The sequence below is a fragment of the Pelophylax lessonae genome (assembly GCF_965119305.1).
Source record: "Pelophylax lessonae genome assembly, chromosome: 10".
NCBI classification, from domain to species: Eukaryota; Metazoa; Chordata; class Amphibia; order Anura; family Ranidae; genus Pelophylax; species Pelophylax lessonae.
The window spans coordinates 148,308,291-148,328,492 of NC_138777.1; the positions used below are offsets into that span (position 1 = coordinate 148,308,291).

The window sequence follows — 20,202 nt, forward strand, 5'->3', positions numbered from 1 at the left end:
AGGTGTAGGGAAAGTAAAGTACAGGGAGTGCAGAATTATTAGGCAAATTAGTATTTTGACCACATCATCTTCTTTATGCATGTTGTCTTAAGGCCCGTACACACGTACCGATCGTCGGCATACAAACGTCGGCGGACGAAAGATCTGCCGATTGTACGCGTGTTAGTATGGTGCCTCCGACAGATGTCTGCGCACAATCCGCGGACAAAAGTCTTTCGTGCAAACATGAAAATTTTTGTCTGCGGACACCAGAACGGACGATTGTTCGCCTGTCAGTACAGAATTCGGCCGACAGACCGCAGATTTGCAAGACTGGGCATGCTCAGAAAATTAAAAACACAGGGAAAGTTAACCACTTTACTACCAGTCACGTAACCTCTACGTCATCAGACTTTGCGGGGTTATACCGGGATGATGCCTCTAGCTAGAGGCATCATCCCGGTACCGTTGTTTGAAGCCGACGGTCGGCTTTCCGTCGGTAACGATCGATGCGGCTCGGGAGCCGCTCGATCGTTACCCGGGGGGGCGGGAGGGGACGTCCCCCCCCCTCCCGCCGCCTTCCGCGGCTTTGCTCGGGGCTACCGTCCCACCGGGAGCCCCGAGCACCCAGCCGGCACGTCCGCCGGCTGGATGGAGTCCCGATGAATGCCGGAAACGGCATCGATCGGGTCTCCGATGACGTAACCCGGAGGCGGCGTCCATGACGTCACGTCCGGGTTACTGTGCTGCAAAAGGCGGCAGATTTGAAAAACGGCTGTATGCAAAAATGCCGTTTTCGGCGTTTTGCATACAGGGAAGTGTAGTGGAGGGGTCTAGGGTCTTTTAGACCCTCGATCCCTCCATAAAGAGTACCTGTCACGACATATTGCTGTCACCAGGGATGTTTACATTGCTTGTGACAGCAATAAAAGTGATCAGATTTTTTTTTTTTTAAAAACCTGTAATAAAGTTTAAAAAAAAAGAAAAAATAAATAGGAAAAAAAAAAAAAAAAAAAATTTAGCCGTCCCCGTCACCGTTAGCTCGCGCACAAAAAAAAACGTATACGCAAGTCGAGCCGCAAATGAAATCGCTGTTCAAACCACACATGTGAGGTATCGCCGCGATCGCCAGAGCGTGGGCAATAATTAAAAAAAAAGAGCTACACTCTAACTCTAAACTGGTAACCGTTAAATAAATTTAAAGCGTCGCAGATTGAGATCTCTATTGACCGTAGTTTGTCGCCATCCCACGGGGGGGCGCAATTTTAAACCGTAACATGTTTGGTATCTATTTACTCGGCGTGACATCATCTTTCACAATATACAAAAAAAATGGGCTAACTTTACTGTTTAGTATTTTTTAAATGCAGTGAAATGTGATTTTTCAATTTTTTTCCAAAAAAATGGCGTTTTAAAGACCGCTGCGCAAATACCGCGTGACAAAAAATTTTGCAATGACCGACATTTTATTCTCCAGAGTCTTTGCTAAAAAAATATATATAATGTTTGGGGGTTCTAAGTAGTTTTCTAGGAAAAAATACTGGTTTTAACTTGTGAACAAAAAGTGTCCGAAATAGGGCTGGGGCTAAAGTGGTTAACCATTACATGACATCACTTCTGCAGTCAGCTGAAGTCTGCAGACAAAATTCTTGTGCTGTCCTTGTGCTGTCTTTGCACTTTTCAACAGACACCGACATCCCGGGGAGAAAAGACGAACATTTGTATGACGACGATCTGCGTGTTTGTACGGGGCTTTACTCCAAGCTGTATAGGCTTGAAAGCCTACTACCAATTAAGCATATTAGGTGATGTGCATCTCTGTAATGAGAAGGGGTGTGGTCTAATGACATCAACACCCTATATCAGGTGTGCATAATTATTAGGCAACTTCCTTTCCTTGGGCAAAATGGGTCAAAAGAAGGACTTGACAGGCTCAGAAAAGTCAAAAATAGTGAGATATCTTGCAGAGGGATGCAGCACTCTTAAAATTGCAAAGCTTCTGAAGCGCGATCATCGAACAATCAAGCATTTCATTCAAAATAGTCAACAGGGTCGCAAGAAGCGTGTGGAAAAACCAAGGCGCAAAATAACAGCCCATGAACTGAGAAAAGTCAAGCGTGCAGCTGCCAAGATGCCACTTGCCACCAGTTTGGCCATATTTCAGAGCTGCAACATCACTGGAGTGCCCAAAAGCACAAGGTGTGCAATACTCAGAGACATGGCCAAGGTAAGAAAGGCTGAAAGACGACCACCACTGAACAAGACACACAAGCTGAAACGTCAAGACTGGGCCAAGAAATATCTCAAGACTGATTTTTCAAAGGTTTTATGGACTGATGAAATGAGAGTGAGTCTTGATGGGCCAGATGGATGGGCCTGTGGCTGGATTGGTAAAGGGCAGAGAGCTCCAGTCTGACTCAGACTGGAGGTGGAGTACTGGTTTGGGCTGGTATCATCAAAGATGAGCTTGTGGGGCCTTTTCGGGTTGAGGATGGAGTCAAGCTCAACTCCCAGTCCTACTGCCAGTTTCTGGAAGACACCTTCTTCAAGCAGTGGTACAGGAAGAAGTCTGCATCCTTCAAGAAAAACATGATTTTCATGCAGGACAATGCTCCATCACACGCGTCCAAGTACTCCACAGCGTGGCTGGCAAGAAAGGGTATAAAAGAAGAAAAGCTAATGACATGGCCTCCTTGTTCACCTGATCTGAACCCCATTGAGAACCTGTGGTCCATCATCAAATGTGAGATTTACAAGGAGGGAAAACAGTACACCTCTCTGAACAGTGTCTGGGAGGCTGTGGTTGCTGCTGCACGCAATGTTGATGGTGAACAGATCAAAACATTGACAGAATCCATGGATGGCAGTCTTTTGAGTGTCCTTGCAAAGAAAGGTGGCTATATTGGTCACTGATTTGTTTCTGTTTTGTTTTTGAATGTCAGAAATGTATATTTGTGAATGTTGAGATGTTATATTGGTTTCACTGGTAAAAATAAATAATTGAAATGGGTATACTGTATATTTGATTTTTGTTAAGTTGCCTAATAATTATGCACAGTAATAGTCACCTGCACACACAGATATCCCCCTAAAATAGCTAAAACTAAAAACAAACTAAAAACGACTTCCAAAAATAGTCAGCTTTGATATTAATGAGTTTTTTGGGTTCATTGAGAACATGGTTGTTGTTCAATAATAAAATGAATCCTCAAAAATACTAATTTGCCTAATAATTCTGCACCCCCTGTATATAATCTCAATGTTTTCCTTACAGGTACATTTTTTTGAAGAGGAAAGGGGCCCTGATCTAATAAACTAACCTTTTATTTTAGTGCATGAACCTTTTTAGAAGAATAAAATATTTTTGGCTTCCTTCCTCTGTAAATATTATAGAAAGTCAGCTGTCAGACTTTAAGCCCCACATTTTCTGTTTTTATAACTGGAAGCTGGACAGATAGATGACTCAGTGTTTGTGGAAGGTAACAGTGGTAGACAGAGACGTTGATATTTTTCATACCTAGTTAAATAATGCATTTTTTTTCTTCCTAGGTTGTTTTCTCTGACTTTGCAAAAACTTGTTATGCTGAAGGACCTGGATAAAGACTTACCCTCTGTTGTTATTGCTGTTAAACTTCAGGTAAGTCTAAATAATTTTAGCTTCTAAACTATATTACATTTAGGCAGGTTGGTATCCAAACCAAAGAACAAAAGTGTAATTTATTGCAGCTTAAAGTCCTTAGATGTGGTGACTTTTATTTTTTTCAGAAAAAAATTGTTAACTGACAGGCTGATAACTCCCTTGCAATTTGCGCCATTGTTACCTGCTATTGCGTCTATGCACCTTCAGTTGGCTGTTAGACAGGCCATACATTATGTAACTTTGTCTTTCCTTCAATTTACAAACCACACCAATTTTTACTGACAAAAATCATGAAATTTACTGACCAAGCCATATTTTTTACCGACTCCTCCAAAAAAGTACATAAAATGTCCATTTTCATTGCTAAACAGTGCAAATCTCAATATTTAACCACTTTAAGACCAGGCCTATTTTTGACACTTGGTGTTTACAAGCTAAAATCATTTTTTTTTTTGCTAGAAAAATATGTGAAACCCATAGATAGATAGATATATTATCTATATCTATCTCTATTTTTTTTTTTTTTTTTTAGAAGAGACCCTAGAGAATAAAATGGAGATCGTTGCAATATTTTGTAGCACACCATATTTGCATACTTTTTTGAATTATAAAATAAGAAGACAGTAAAGCTAGCCCAATTTTTTTCCATAATGGGAAAGATAGGCGACACTTTAACAATTTCTACAGGGTACCAGCTTAGAGTTACAGAGGAGGTCTAGGGCTCAAATTATTGCTCTCACTCTAACAATTGCAGCGATAGCTCACATGTGTGGTTTGACCAACGGTTACATATAAGGGCGGGACTTCCGTATGCGTTCGCATCTGCGCGCGAGCTAACGGGGACAGGGCACTTTAATTTTTTTTTTTTTGGTATTTATTTTATTTTTACACAGTTTAAAAAAAAAAAAAGTGATCATTTTTGTGATCATTTTTATTCCTATTACAAGGAATGTAAACATCCCTTGTAATAGAAATAAGCATAACAGGTCCTCTTTATTGTGAGATCTGGGGTCAAAAAGACCTCACACCTCCCAACTACACTTAAAAAAAAGTTGAAAAAAAAAATCGGCCCTTTAAACCGGTTGCAAGGCAACGACATTTGACGTCGCTCCGGTCCTCCAAGACCATAGAGTCGAGTGAGGGCCATCTTGCCCTCACTTGACTTCCTGTCTCAGAGGATCCGGGACAGGACGGTTTTCCCCACTGCCGGCGGGTCTGGTAAGCGGGGAAAACAGCCGGGACGCGGCTGGGGGGGGGCACCTCTTCCGCCGCACAGTAAGGGTGATCCCGCTGGGACCACCCTTAGCTGAAAGCCGATCGCCCGCCATTTTCAAAAATACCGGGATTATTGCAGCTATCTGCTGCCATAACCCTGGTATTTAGTGGACCGACGTGAAACTGCGGCGGGTGGTCGGTAAGTAGTTAAGCTATGAACATGTAACCAGTGCTATTAGCAATGTGTTTAGGAAAAATAAAAGGCAAAAAACATATTTCTCAATTTACATGAAGGTCAGGTTAATCTAACCCAGCACAGAGTCTGCAGGTTTCCCCTTTTACAGTGCAAGGGGGAACTCTGCAGACTCTGATGTAAAAGGGAACGCAGCGGACTCTGGTGTAAAGGGAGACACTGATCTAAGTGGGTCTCTGGTCACCCAAGCCACCCCCCCTTCCCTTTGCACAAGAGTCCACAGAGCTCCTCTGCACATCAGTCCATAGAGTTCCCCTTTTACAACAAGTTCTCACATCAGAGTTCACCTTTACATCATTCTCTGCACAGACAATAAAGCCTCTGATTTAAAGGGGAACATTGAGAACTCCAATGATGCATTCCCAATTGCACCGCTCCTCTCTGCATTCCCCCATTCCCAGTTGCTCCGCTCCTCTCTGCATTCCCCCATTCCCAATTGCTCCGCTCCTCTCTGCATTCCCCCATTCCCAATTGCTCCGCTCCTCTCTGCATTCCCCCATTCCCAATTGCTCCGCTCCTCTCTGCATTCCCCCATTCCCAATTGCTCCGCTCCTCTCTGCATTCCCCCATTCCCAATTGCTCCGCTCCTCTCTGCATTCCCAATTGCACCGCTCCTCTCTGCATTTCCCCATTCCCAATTGCACCGCTCCTCTCTGCATTCCCCCATTCCCAATTGCACCGCTCCTCTCTGCATTCCCAATAGAACCGCTCTCCTCTCTGTATTCCCCAATGGCACCGCTCCCCTCTGAAGTCTGTATCCTAAATTCTCAAATCGCAGTACTAGTATAGAGCACACCTGGGGCCTGCATCTCCTTTTCACTGCAGCACTCTGCTGCTTGTCTCCTAGAAGTGACCTGCTGTGCTCTAAATCACTTGTCATTGCCCCACTCTGCGCTTTGTCTCTTTTGAGTGCCCCGTGTTCCTTCCATCTCTTGTCACTGGCCAGCCCTGCACAATGTCCCCTATCAGAGTTAGTATAGTAGCCAGTGCCCTCAGCCCCCCTCTATAGCACAGTCCTCCTGTTGTATCAGTGTCCACAGTTCCCTATTTAAAGATGTCTCACAGTGCCCTCCATTCTGTTTCACATCACATCCTCCTTTTACATTACGGTGCCCCTTTACAGTACAGTCCACTTTACTGGGACTGCTCTGTAAAGGGGCACTCTAATATATAAAGGGGCTGTGATATAAAGTGGACTGTATTGTAAAGCGCGCACTATGATCTAAAGGGGACTGCACTGTAATGATTACAGTGCAATCCCCTTTATATTACAGTGCCCCTAGCAATCCCAGCCTCCTCCATCACTGTGCCCCTGCAGTCTGCGTTCTCACCCCCCCCCCCCTTTTTCTTCTCTAACATCACTGCCCCATTCCAATCTCCCCTGCACAGGACTCGCACATTTAGCAGGGCAGAGGCTTTTAACAGTCTGTGTCCTCTCCTGGCTCTCCCATCACCCCCCCCCCCCCTCCCCCCGACCATGTCATCCTATTAGCAGGGCAAGGGCCGAGAGGAGCTGCAGATCTGGACAAAGGGTGGGAGCTGCCCAACTTATCTTGATTACCCGCTTGTTAACATGAGAAGACTCAAGCTCTTCATTCGGATCTGCAACACCTTCCGCCCCCTTCCCTGCTGATAGGATGACCTTGTCGGCCAGGTGGGTGGGGGAGTCTGGCGATAACACAGTGGCATGGCTGCACAGCAGGAGGTGAGTGGTGACCATGGTCTGTGATGGCCCTGTGCGTACCGCGGTCAACCACTCACCACCTCTTGTGTGGCCTGCTCATCTGACCTCCAGCAGCACTCCTGGCTCCCGCGTGACTCTCTAGATAAGCATTGTAAAACTGCACTGACCTCTGGCGCCTCGCCCGCTTGACGCCCGTCTCCCTCTCCTGTAATTTAAAAAAGGCACCACCACTACGCCAAGCAACACCACCACATCACCATCGGCCTCCCACCCCATCTGAGTCTGACTAGTCAGAGCCTGGACAGCTTCGGAACAGCGTATGTGCTTTTCTGAAGCTGACCAGGCCATATTTCTTACAGGCTGTCACCACTGTAACAGAATTTTGACGGTGTAAAAATCTGAGATTTCCCAAATCATACCCCAGGACGGTCACATGAGAGATAGGCTCCTCCTCCTGCAGGAAACACAAGCACAGATGGGTTTAAAAAGGGTGTCCACCGGCTGCCCCTCAGTTCTTCTTTCAGTTTTCTTGTCCTGCAAGCATGAGCACTGAATATGACATTCATCCCAAATTAATTTTTATCTGGTCCAAGGCAGGCTTCCCTGGACACCTCCTCCCTCGGCCTGTATCCAACTAGTGAGGCAAGCTAGTTTCAGGCACCTTTGGAGGAGGGATGGAGGATACCCTGGGGAGAGCTCTGTGGTTTCCACAGGGCTTCCCCTCCCTTCTGCTGATATTCTCCTTTCCATTTCTGCACCAAGTGGCATTGAAGTAGTGGCAGGGGAAGGGGATGCTTGGTCAGGCTGCCCACCACCCACTCTGTTTGGGCTCGCATGGGGATCTCTCGTGCAGCACGCTGCCTTCTGATCAGTGGCAGCGTAAGTGACGTTTTCAAGATGGCGCTGCTCTCTCTCTCTGGGAAGGATGTGGATGGGGTACTGCCTTATGTGGGCAGCTGCTTGGGGTGGGGGGGGGGTCTGATGGAACCCTCCCCTCTGTGTTTTTTTTTTTGTTATCTCACAACCCAAAACCCAGGAAGCTGCAGAGGCAGCGCACAAAACATAAGTACTGCTGCACTTACAGCGTGAAGATTCCCCCAGATACCGACAAGCGATTTTCATACAAGCATAAAAAAGATTATCAACAAGGAGTCTAAGCCGTTGGCAAAAAGCTTCCTAGATTTCAAGAAGGATGGAACATCCACTCTAAAATCCTTTTAGGCATCCGCCAGCAAAATTAAGCTAAAATTGTTCGGAAATCTCCAGCCGTCCCTCAGCGGCAGCTGACCTCCTCTGACTCTGAAGAGGAAGGGGAGCTCTTCTTTCAAGATGGCTCTGATTCCGCAGAACTAGACCGGGCAGAACCACAAAAGATACCTGAACATCTGTTTCCAGCAGAAGAAACAGAGGAATTCCTTAAGGCTATCTACAGTATCTCACAAAAGTGAGTACACCCCTAACATTTGTGTAAAATATTTTATTCTATCTTTTCATGCGACAACTCTGAAGAAATGACACTTTGCTACAATGTAAAGTAGTGAGTGTACAGCTGGTATAAAAGTGTAAATTTGCTGTCCCCTCAAAATAACTCAACACACAGTCATTAATGTCTAAACCATTGACAACAAAAGTGAGTACACCCTTAAGTTAAAATGTCCCAATTAGTAATTTTCCCTCCCCCGAAGTCATGTGACGCGTTAGCGTGAATGGGGAGCAGGTGTGTGGTAAATTTGATGTCGTCAATCTCTCATACTGGTCACTCTATGTTAAAGAACTCTATGTGGATCTGAATAAAAAAAACATTTGTTGCTCTACATAAAGATAGCCTAGGCTAAGATTCCCAAAACCCTGAAACTGAGCTGCAGCACCGTAGTCAAGAACAATCAGGGTTTAACAGGACCGGTTCCACTCAGAAGAGGCCTCGCCATGGTCAACCAAAAGTTGAGTGCACGTGCTCAGCGTCTTATCCAGAGGTTGTCTTCGGAAAATAGACGTATGAGGCCTGCCAGCATTGCTGCAGAGGTTGAAGGGGTGGGGGTCAGCCTGTCAGTGCTCATACCATACGCCGCACACTGCATCAAATTGGTCTGTATGACTGTCATCCCAGAAGGAAGCCTCTTCTAAAGATGATGCACAAGAAAGCCCGCAAACAGTTTGCTGAAGACAAGAAGACTAAGGACATGGATTACTGGAACCATGTCCTGTGGTCTGATGATACCAAGATAAATGTATTTGGTTCAGATGGTGTCAAGCGTGTGTGGCAGCAACCAGGTGAGGTGTACAAAGACAAGTGTGTCTTGCCTACAGTCAAGCATGGTGGTGGAAGTGTCATGGTCTGGGGCTGCACTGGGAGCTACAGTTCATTGAGGGAACCATGAATGCCAATGTGTACTGTGACATGCTGAAGCAGAGCATGATGCCCTCCCTTCAGAGACTGGGCCGCAAGGCCGTATTCCAACATAATGACCCCAAACACACCTCCAACACGACTACTGCCTTGCTAAAGAAGCTGAGGGTAAAGGTGATGGACTGGCCAAGCATGTCTCCAGACCTAAACTCTATTGAGCATCTGTGGGGCATCCTCAAATGGAAGGTGGAGGAGCGCAAGGTCTCTGACATCCCAGATCTGGTGGATGTTATCATGGAGGAGTGGAAGAGGATTCCAGTGGCAATCTGCGAAGCTCTGGTGAACTCCATGCCCAAGAGGGTTAAGTCATTGCTGGAAAATAATGGTGGCCACACAAAATATTGACACTTTGGGCCCAATTTGTAAACTTTCAGTTAGGGGTGTACTCCCTTATGTTTCCAGCGGTTCAGACATTAATGGCTGTGTGTGTTTTTTTGAGGGGACAGCAAATTTACACTGTTATACAAGTTGTACACTCACTACTTTACATTGTAGCAAAGTGTAATTAATTTCTTCAGTGTTGTCACATGAAAAGATATAATAAAAATATTTACAAAAAATGTGAGGGGTGTACTCACTTTTGTTAGTTACTGTATTTAAACGAGGATATACAGGAAGCTCAGACCACTGACTCCGTTCGTGACTGGTTATATAGAGGTCTGAAGAAGACCAAAAAACAGGTCCTTTCCGGTCCACCAATCTCTTAAAAGAATCATTCAACAAAGAATGGGAAAAAAAGCTCCTGATATCCATAACCATTAGGTTATACTGCCCGCCTACAGGAGAAGGACACTAGGCAGAAAATAATTCTGGCTACACCCATGGGCAGTCCCAGGGGGTTTATTCCCCCTCTCTGCTAAAGCCACTATGTTTCTTTTTTTTTTTTTTTTTTCTGCCTAGTCAGGTAAGTACCTAGTTCCTTGCTTGGGATCTATGGTCCTGGCAATTTTTTCTTTTTACATACAAATGTATTTACTTTCTCCTGGATTTTTCCTGTGAGCTCTACAATCAACTGCCGGACTGGTTGACGGGCTAGATTATCTAGATCCAGTAGTCACCCCAGTCTGGCCAACAAGCGCGTGCAGACCTCAGCTCCGTGCAAGTTCGGGCACGACATAACTCCACTGGACGAGGCTGGCCTGCGAGGTAAACACCTTGCGAGGTCGCATTCTACTGGGTCATGGCCCGAATCACAGTGTTCCTCCTGGCCGACAGCCCCCCAATTTCAATGGAAAGGGTTTCTGTCTGGAGCCTGTTATGGTGAGTAGCTGTCCCTCTCCCCCTGGAGGGTTTTGGGATGGACGTGGGCCCCTCCTTGGGACAGTCGGACCCCCGTGGGTCCTTCCTTTCCGCAAGTATCCCCCTTAGCCAAGTCCCTCATCCTGCCCCCCCTCTTCACGCTGGGGCTGTTTGGGTGGCCTGGCCACTTTCCTGGGATGGGGGCAGGGCCAACTGATAATGTGGGGCCGTGGGGGGGGGGTGCGTCGCGGGCGACCAGACGATCGACTGTGCGGGGGGGGGGTTTGTACCTGGTGGGGGCTCCAGCCAGGGCCCCCTGTCCTGCCTGGATCTGTCCTTGAGGCCTGGTCTACCTCCTGGGTCCCTGCAAGCCTCGTCGTGCCGCCATTTTGTTGTAGCCTGTGTTTCTATACACTGCGGCCATGTTTGTGTAGTCTGGCGGCCATTTTGTTGTGGTATGCCATTGGAAATAGCGGCGGCCGTGACAGTAGAGCCCCGATTTTTGGTGGTGGGAGCCCCTCCTAATCCCCTGGTGCTGACTCTTGGATTGTTTTACTTCCTTATCGCCGCACGTGTAGTGCAGATTCTCCTGGTGGCTGCAGGAGCCTGTTTCTGTGGGTGGTGAGTCTGGTGAGGTTCTCTCCCTCTCTGCTGAAGATCACTTGGTGCTGAGGATCACTTGGTGCTTTGTGCCTAAGGACCAGGTTGTGGCGTTTGTCTCTTAGCAGTGATTTACACTATTTGTGGGGTTCACCTGGTGAGTCATGGAGTCTTTGGAGCACGTTTCCCCTTCTGATCCCCTCTCTGAGGCTTCGGGGCCCTGTGTCCCAACCATCCATCCATCCATGCACGGACGGTGGTCCTGGAGTCCCTTGTGTCCTGAGTGGAGGTGACTTGTGGGCGATGGACTAGCAAAAAGCGCCCCCCGCCTTCCCCTGCCTCATCTGTTTCATCAGATCCTTAATCTGATTCGGCCACCGTGGACGTGAGTCACCCGGCTGGGTCTGCAACCACTGGCCTGGAATCCTCTGATAGGATGATTCCTCCACGTCTTTGACCGTGCACGAAAAGGCGCTGGTGGATGCACTGATTGTCTCTGTGCATGAGACCCTGAAGATGGAGGAAGCAGCTGAAGCTAAGACGGAGAAGCAGGTGTCCTTTGACACTCCCAAGCCATCCAAAGCGGTAAAAGTTTTTCCTTTCCCTGCCTATTTTGACAGAATTGTCGCTAAAATGTGGGTACAACCAAAGCATCCCCATGGGGTTCCTAAGCCTTTTACTAGGTGTTATCCCTGATGAGGAGTCCCTTCTTAAGAAGTGGACTGTGCCACCAGTGGTGAACCCTCCGATTTCCATATTAAACAAGGCAACCATGATTCCGGCTGAAGAGTCCCTGGCCTTTAAGTATCCGGCTGACCAGAAGGCGGAGGCTGTGGCCCGCACTCTGGCTAGTTCGGTAATGTGGCCGGTATTCATCATTGCCACAGTGTCGCAAATTCTGACTGGGTGGGCTAAGCTCCTGCACCATGACCTGGATGGGGAACAGCTCCCCCCTGCTTTTGCTGAGCTGGCGGACTAGCTGGTCCAGGTGATGCGGCTCCCCTGATGGCTTGCCTCTCTGTTTTGGTAGTGGTCCTTCGGCATGTCTTTTGGCTCAAGTGCTGGTCTGCGGATCAGACTTCAAAAAAGGCCTTGACTGATCTTCCTTTTCAAGGAGATCGCCTGTTTGGATCTACCCTGGATGACATAATTAAAGGTCTCACAGCTGGGGAAGAGTACTTTTCTCTAATTGTCTTCAAGGGCAGCATCGGAGAGTTAGGCTCCTCCCACCTGAAACAGGAAAAACAGTCCGCCATTATAAAAACTTCAGTTATACCTTCTGCCTCCTTTTGATTGTGTTTTCCTCTGGATCCACAAGAGCTGCACCTGTTAGTTATTATCCAGTCTCCGTGATAAGTTGCAGGAGGCTCCCTGGCCAGCCTCCCATACAGCTCAGTGAGCCTTGGGTAGTGTGGGTCAGGGGCAGCACATTGGGGCACGGCGCCAGTCACTTGATGGCTTAACAGCCCGGTTGATGCAACAAGCATATGTGACAGCTAGCAATCCAGGCATTCCAGGAATGTAACCCCTTAGAGGCCTAAATCAATAGGATTTGTCCTGCCTAGGTCCCTTCCGCCCTTGTGCGACCAAAAGATGCGCAATTCTGACTGGAATGAAGCAAAGCCTGTGTAATCTTGAGGTCTATAGACCTCAAAACACACTAAGGTCAGGCCAAAGCAGTGCAGGGACCGACCCGAACCCGCACAGACACGAACGGTACTCATTGGAAATCGAGTTCCACTTGTCCTGTGACTTGCAGTCCCAAGTCGGAGGACAAGTCACACAAGAGTGAAAAGGGCCTTATGATTTACTTCCGCTCAGGGGCCATATATAAAAAAAAAAAAAAAAAAAAAAGATACATGTTGACCATATTTGAATATAGTGCCAAAACAACCCCAGCCCAGTTAAGGTTTGAGTGATGGCAAATAATGACAGGCTGAAACGTCCATAAAACGTGCTGCTGCATGCGTGTAGCCAGAAATATTTTCTGCCTAGTGTCCTACTCCTGTAGGGGGCAGTATAACCCAATGGTTATAGATATCAGGAGCTGTGTCAATCAAGGAACATCAGAGAAATGGATTTTACAGTAGTTCAAAAATCCCATTTTTTTTTTTTCCTTCTAAAGCCTTAAATTTTTTTTTTGAAGAAACGGTAGGCGCCCCTGCCAGATACCTAAAATTAGACGCATCTTTGGCCAGAGTTTCAAAAAAAAATTTTGTTTTTATTCTTTGAGGATATGGGACCTTTTGAAGGATCCTTTTGGATAAGAAAATGGACGCGATGCCAAGGAGAGCTTACAAGGCAGGGGCGGCAGGATTTCAGCCTAACGACGCCAATACATGTGAGCCAGAATGACACATTCCTGGCTATGAACAACCCTGTGGTCATCTGGAAAAAGCTCCTGGCACAGAGGAGACGTTGGACTCCCTGCTCCTGATAGAAAAGGGAGTGGTATGTATGGCTGACTCCGCTGCCTCTGTTAGATTTTCAGCTCGCACCACAGGCCTAATTAATGCAGCCAGGAGGGTCCTCTGATTCAAGACCTGGGATGGAGACTATGCGTCAAAGAATAAGGTATGTAGCATCCAGTTTGAAGGCAGCTTACTATTCAGTCCGGAGCTTGACAGTGTTAGCAAGGTTAGCCGACAAATTCAAATTATTCCTGTCCAAAAAAAAAAGCCTAAAAAGTTTTATCGTCGCCCAAGAGGAGTAACTCAATCAAAAGGGGAAAAGACACATTCCAATGAAGGTGGGCCTTTAACAAAAACAAGGGGAAATCAAACGTCCTCTTCCCCCAACTTTGGACCCAACAGCCAAAAACCCAAATGATGCCAGCCTACCAGTGAGAGGAAGATTACAACGCTTTTTCCAACAATGGCAAAACCATGGAGGTGGCTGTCGCTGATCTGCTAAAAGAAAGCGTGATCCTAGAACTTAATCCTTCTCAGCAAGTATCCGGTTTCTACCCCTAGGATTTCCTTAGGGCAAAACCCTTGTGCAAACATCGCCTAATCCTAAACCTAAAAGGCCTCAACTGATCGATCCAATATAGGAAAATTAAGATGCAATCCATCTTCTCAGTAAGATTCTTTCTTCCAGAGGTGACTTTTTAGTAACCCTCGACCTGAAGGACGCTTACCGATCCATCCCAGCCATAAGACATTTTTGATGCTCGCTATCCGAGCGAGAAGGCAAATCCGTCCCTTTTCAGTACAAGGCTCTCCCTTTTGGGATCTCATCAGCTCTTCGCATATTCACAAAAATTATGGTGGAACTTCTGCACGAGCTCAGAATGAAAGGAGTCCAGATAGTACCATATCTGGACGACTTTCTAATCTATGGTCAGACAAAAGAAGAGGTTTTGGCAAACCCTAGCTTACCTCACTAGGCTGGAAAATCGACACGCAAAAAACAAACCGAATTCTATCCCAGTGGGTGGTATTTCTGGGTTACACTATGAATTCAGTGGCCCAAAGGATCTTCTTGCCAGAGGACCAAATGATAAAACTGACAAACGTGACAAAACATAGGAACATAATGATCCTCCTAGGCCTCCTGTCTGCTTTCAATGGGGCCAATTTCACATGAGAGCACTACCGTGCCAAAGTGCTTAGCTTTTTGGCTCAAAGGACTGGCTGACAAAGGGAAGGCTCTGGCTGACAAAGGGAAGGCTCTGGCATCCGCCTATCCAGGAACGAGTCACCACGAACGCAAGCGCCCTCGGTTGGGGAGCCCACATAGGCCACCAGGTAAGACAGAGAGCCTGTAACGATACAGGGCTGGAAGTTCCCTTCAACTTAAGGGAGCTCAATGCAGTATGGGAATCCCTACTCTCTTTCCAGAAAGAAACGACGGACAGACACATCCAGGTACTGTTGGACGATGTCAGGACAGTGGCATACATCAGCCACTAAGTGGGTACGTGATCGAAACCTCTGATGGTAGCTCATGACCTACTGTCTTGGGCAAAAACTCATCTGCTACCCCTCTCAGCCGTCAACATCAAGGGGACAGACAACGTTCTGGCGGCTCTTCTAAGTTGCAGACACCTGGGTCCAACAGAATGGGAGCAGAACCACCAAATCTTCTTAGGACTGACTTTGAGATGGGGTTCCCCAGAAGTGGACCTGTTTGTCACAGCGAAGAACAAGAAAATAGCGGATTATTTCTCCTTTGAAAAGAGAAAAGGTGTCTTTTTAGGGATAGCCTCCCTGGGGTTCCTGTTGCAATTTCAACCTTGCCTACGCATTTACACCAATCCAACTTATTCCCAGGACAATCAGGAAGATTCAGCTAGTGGGATTGAGTGATTCTCCTGGCGCCTTACTGGACAAAAAGGGCATGGTTCACGCCACTGAAAAATATGGCAGAAGACGACCCTTGGATTCTACTGATCCAGAGCGATTTGATATTACAATCAGGACCTTATCACCCACAAATCCAAACCTTGAAACTGTCAGCGTGGATCCTGAATGGCACATGTTGCTAGACAAGGGACTTTCTCAGCCAAGGTGGTAGACCTGGAAATGCTGTAATATAAAATATTACTAGCAGCGCAATGCCTCATGAAATTAAATAGAAATAATGCCCTATAACCACAGCAAGTGGTGAGGTGATGCATATAAGACTAGTGTACGTAGCAGATCTAAAATTAAAATATGTCAATTCAATGGCATATGATTGCACTGTGAAAAAAACAACTAAAAAAACATACAGTACGGTGTAAAGTGCAGTGCCGTGTCAGTGATGACCTCGGCCAACTAAAAAGCTTCCTTGTGGTTCTACCCACATATTGGAAATCACAAGGACAAGCAAGAAGGACCATCCAGGACCACCCGGGCACGGACGGAGGGGACACCTATCTGGATACTTCTGTCCTAAAGCCTTTCTTGATTTCCCTTGCCGTATGGTATTGGGGGTCAACATCTGCCGGTGAGTGTGCAATTTTACTTTATCCCACAAGCACGGAGGGTGACACCACCATTGCTTTGCACTGCACTCCAGAGGGATTGTTTGAAGAGACTTTTCTTGCGCTATATTCTCCAACATAGCAGCAGCATATTTATTTCTAGTTTGTTTTTGTACACTGATGTGTGTGTTTTTTGGGACAATCTGAATGACCCCATTGTTTAAGGACATTATATGCACCTTTCTATTGCTATTTTAGTTTCTTAATTTTTTTGGGCACATGCAATATTAATATATGATGCAATTTATTTGATTTATCATGGTTATCACGGATGCACTTTAAGTCTACATAGGATGCACTTTATATGATAACATCGTACTCTGTTTTTTTTTTTTTTCACAGTGCAATCATATGCCATTGAATTGACATATTTTAATTTTAGATCTGCTACGTACACTAGTCTTGTATGCACCACCCCACCCCTTGCTGTGGTTATAGGGGAATTCTTTCTATTTAATTTCATGGGGCATTGTTCTGCTAGTAATATTTTTGTATTGCAGCATTTTCATTTCACACCATTGTGGGTTGTAACAGTAGCAGTCCTCTGTCATCACTTGGTTCGTAACTATACACCATTTTTCCTTGGCGGGAGTGTTCCTTTTTATATATTAAGGTGGTAGACACCCTACTACAAAGTAGAAAGCCAGTAACCAGGAAGATTTACGGCAAAGTGTGGAAGATCTATACATCAAAAAGGCAGTCCATAAATAGAAGTTTGCAGAGCATAAGTACCATTCTAGACTTCCCTCTGGAGGGTGCAGAAGCCGGGCTCGCAGTGAGTACCCTCAAGGTCCATGCGGCAGCCCTATCAGTATTCCTTGACATGCCGATCCAACAATCTGTTAGTCAAATGACTTTTCAAATCCAACGATAGAACCCATCCTAGCAAGTGCCTGAGGGAAGCCCCCCTGGGATCTCTCATTGGTGCTCAAGGCCCTCACCAGAGAGCCTTTTGAGCCACTTACAGAAGCATTCCTTAAACGCCTCACTCTTAAGGTAGCATTACTGGTTGCCATTACATCGGCCAGGCGTGTAAGTGAGCTACAAGCCCCATCTATAAAAGAACCATTCCTCGCGATCTTTTCAGACAAGCTGGTACTCAAAACAAATCCTCTGTTCCTCCCTAAATAAAGTCTCATTGGCATTTCATCAGTCACAAGTTATATTACCATCTTTTTTCCAGAACCCTTCTAACCAGGAAGAAGAGGCTTTTGCTACACTAGATGTCAGGAGGTATGTCCTATGTTATTTGGAGGTCACTAAACCCTTCAGGAAGGCATCCAACCTCTTCATACGGTTCGGAGGCATTCACAAGGGAAAGTCTGCATCTAAAAGTTCTATAGCCAGATGGATCAAGATGGCGATGGAAACATCCTACTTGATCCAAATCCAGACCAGTCATCCAAATGTGAAGACTCACTCCACTCGCTCTGTAGCTACTCCCTGGGCTGAAAAAGCTGGGGCATTCATCGGGCAAATTTGCAGAGTAGCCACGTGTCCAGTGACTCCACTTTCTTGAGACGCTACAGGATTGATCTGGGCTCTGCCCAAGATCTGACCTTTTTGGTCTTAGTATCCATTTATCACGAGTATGCATCATTGGGGGCTCATGTGACTGTTCTGGAGGATGACTTCAGAAAGTCTGAGTTATTACCTGATCACTCCATTTCCAGGAATCCTCCAGGACGGTGGACCCCCACCATTATTATTGGAAAAATAACTAGATATATCCGGCTGTTAGCCTTTGCTGTCCAAGTCATCTTTATATGACAGAGGGGCTGCCTTTTTTTAACCTATCTGGGCTTGTGTTTTCTGTAGGAGGAGGAGGAGGGGCCTATCTCTCATGTGACTGTCCTGGAGGATTAATGGTAGGGAGGGGAGGGAAGGGCGTTTTCGGGAAATAACTCAGACTTTTTACAAACTGTCCGTAAATTTATGAACGGTTAATTTATTTGATTTAGTGTGGTACATCTGTACATGCTTCTGTTTTGCCAGCGTTGATAACTTTGTAGTACCACTGCTTTCATATTTCTGTTTATTGGACTGAGCATGACATTTTTTTTATTCATTGGCTGCAAGCGCTAAATGAATGCTGGTTTTCCAGCAGGACCATTCGACAGAAGCCGGTTGTCTCTTTCCTCAGGCTTTTTTCTTTCTTTTCACCTTGTAACCCATTTCATGTACTAGGGTGGCTATGCTAACACACTCCGCTGTGTGTGTATATATAGAGAATCGTGGCGGTCAATGGCCTGCTCCCCCGATTTGGACTGGAACCGCATCTTCAGCATCATCTTCAATGCATGGGGGTGTGGTGTATTAGTCATTTACAGAAGATAACTGAATGATGATGTTGTGTTTGCTTTTTGTTTAATTCATTGAGAGATGCAAGAGCACTGCATTTTCTGGCAAGATACGCCAGTATTTTCTGTGCTTGCTCAAAATGTTCTTAGCCTGAAAAATAAAATCTAATGCCACAACCACATCAAGGACTGGTAAGCTGCCATAAAATATTTTTGGGTTTAGCTTTCCTTTAACCAAAACACACTACTCATTTTTTTTTTATAACTCTAAACTAATGTACTGTTAAGGTTTTTAAAATATCCCCTGTGAATAATTTTGTTTTTTAGGTTGGTTTACACTGCTGTGCTGTGGTTTGGCTGCAGTGCAGATTTATCTGCAGTTTTCAGGTATTTTACTTTTTAACAGTGGACCCATACATTTTCTATTAGGTTGTGTGTTTTTGGCGTGTTTTCTGAAAGTGCACCAATCAGCAGCATGCAGGGTTATTGTTACGCTTTAAAAGAAACATGCCTATCCTAAAAGCCCATGCATATCCTAAAGTTTATGGGACCATGGCTAAAACTGCGGGCGGTAATCGCAAAAAATGATGATACACCTGCACTGCAGCCAAACACCAGCGCAGCCGTGAGAAACCAGCCTAATATTCTAGTAGTTTTTCTGCAGTTTTAAAGGCTTGACATGTTTGCTATATGTCTACTTAACAACTTAACACAACCTCATCTTTTGACGTTTAAAACAAAAGAAAAGGGAAATTTTTATTTGGTCATTGTGTGTACTAAGCATTTGAGTGTATTTTTTACTGGAAGAATAGGTTGGATAAACTGGTTTCAAATATGGTGCAACATAAAAGAAATTGCAGCTACCATCTTTTTATTTTTACATTTCTTCTGCTTTTAGAAAACATTGTTTTGGGAATTTTAAAGAGGAAGTAAACTTCCATTACTAAATTGTACCTATAGGTAAGCCTATATTATGGCTTCCCTATATCTCCTAAACATGCACTGCTTAGGAGATAGTCACTGTACATGCAGCCAGTGACATCCCTAGTGCATGCGCTCTGAAGGGACAGCTACCTGTGGTGTTCCTTCAGAGCCCTGTGCCGTGACTGGCAGCTCCTGTGCGCATGCGCGGGCATGACATCCTTGCAGCTGCACCCAGTCACAGAGCCGGAATCTGTGAACCCGGAAGCAAGACAGGTGTAGTTGGAAGCGGCCCCCAGCAATCGCATAGCTGGAATGTTTCACATAATGTGTAGTATGTGATGCATGCTAGCACAATATGCCTTTACATTGCAGGTAAGGGGGAAAAAAAAAAAAAAAAAATCCAGCAGTTTACAATCACAAAGTAATTTTTTAGGGATGCACCAAAATGAAATTCTTGGCCGAAGCCGAATAATAATGAAATGCTTGGCTGAAGGCCGAATACCGAACGCGGTGTATCGCATTTTTTCCATTTATTTTGCCAATTTTTAGGGGGCACGCTGATGGGCACATTTTATGTTAGGGGGCACGCTGATGGGCACATTTTATGTTAGAGGGCACTCTGATGGGCAAAACAAAACATTTAAATCAGCGTTGCTCTTAACCTAAAATATGCCCATTAGCGTGCCCCTTAACATAAAATATGCCCATCAGAGTGCCCCTTAACATAAAATATGCTCATCAGCATGTCCCTTAGCATAAAATAAGGGGCACGCTGATGGCCACATTTTATGTCAAGGGAGCACTCTGTTGGGCACATTTTTTTTTTAAGGGGCACTTTATAGGGCACTCTAATGAGCATGGCAAGTGGCAACAACATATGGCAGTCTGCACACTAATGCTTGTGCAGCTACCGTATTCTCCCCCCAAATGTGCTCCACATACCTGAACTGCAGCCAGGTTGGAGCCAAAAGCCGCGAACAGGGGGGCGGGGC

The 20,202-nt window shown here is 45.7% G+C and overlaps 1 protein-coding gene across 1 annotated transcript in view; it reads left to right on the plus strand.

Annotated features, from left to right (window-relative positions):
- The window catches only part of PACS1 (phosphofurin acidic cluster sorting protein 1), a 550,726-nt gene that overhangs the window by 19,058 nt on the left and 511,466 nt on the right, over positions 1-20,202 (plus strand). Inside the window, exon 2 of the mRNA XM_082271176.1 lies at positions 3,529-3,616. Within this exon, the coding sequence (XP_082127302.1) occupies positions 3,529-3,616 (88 nt within the window). The remainder of the gene's footprint in view (positions 1-3,528; positions 3,617-20,202) is intronic.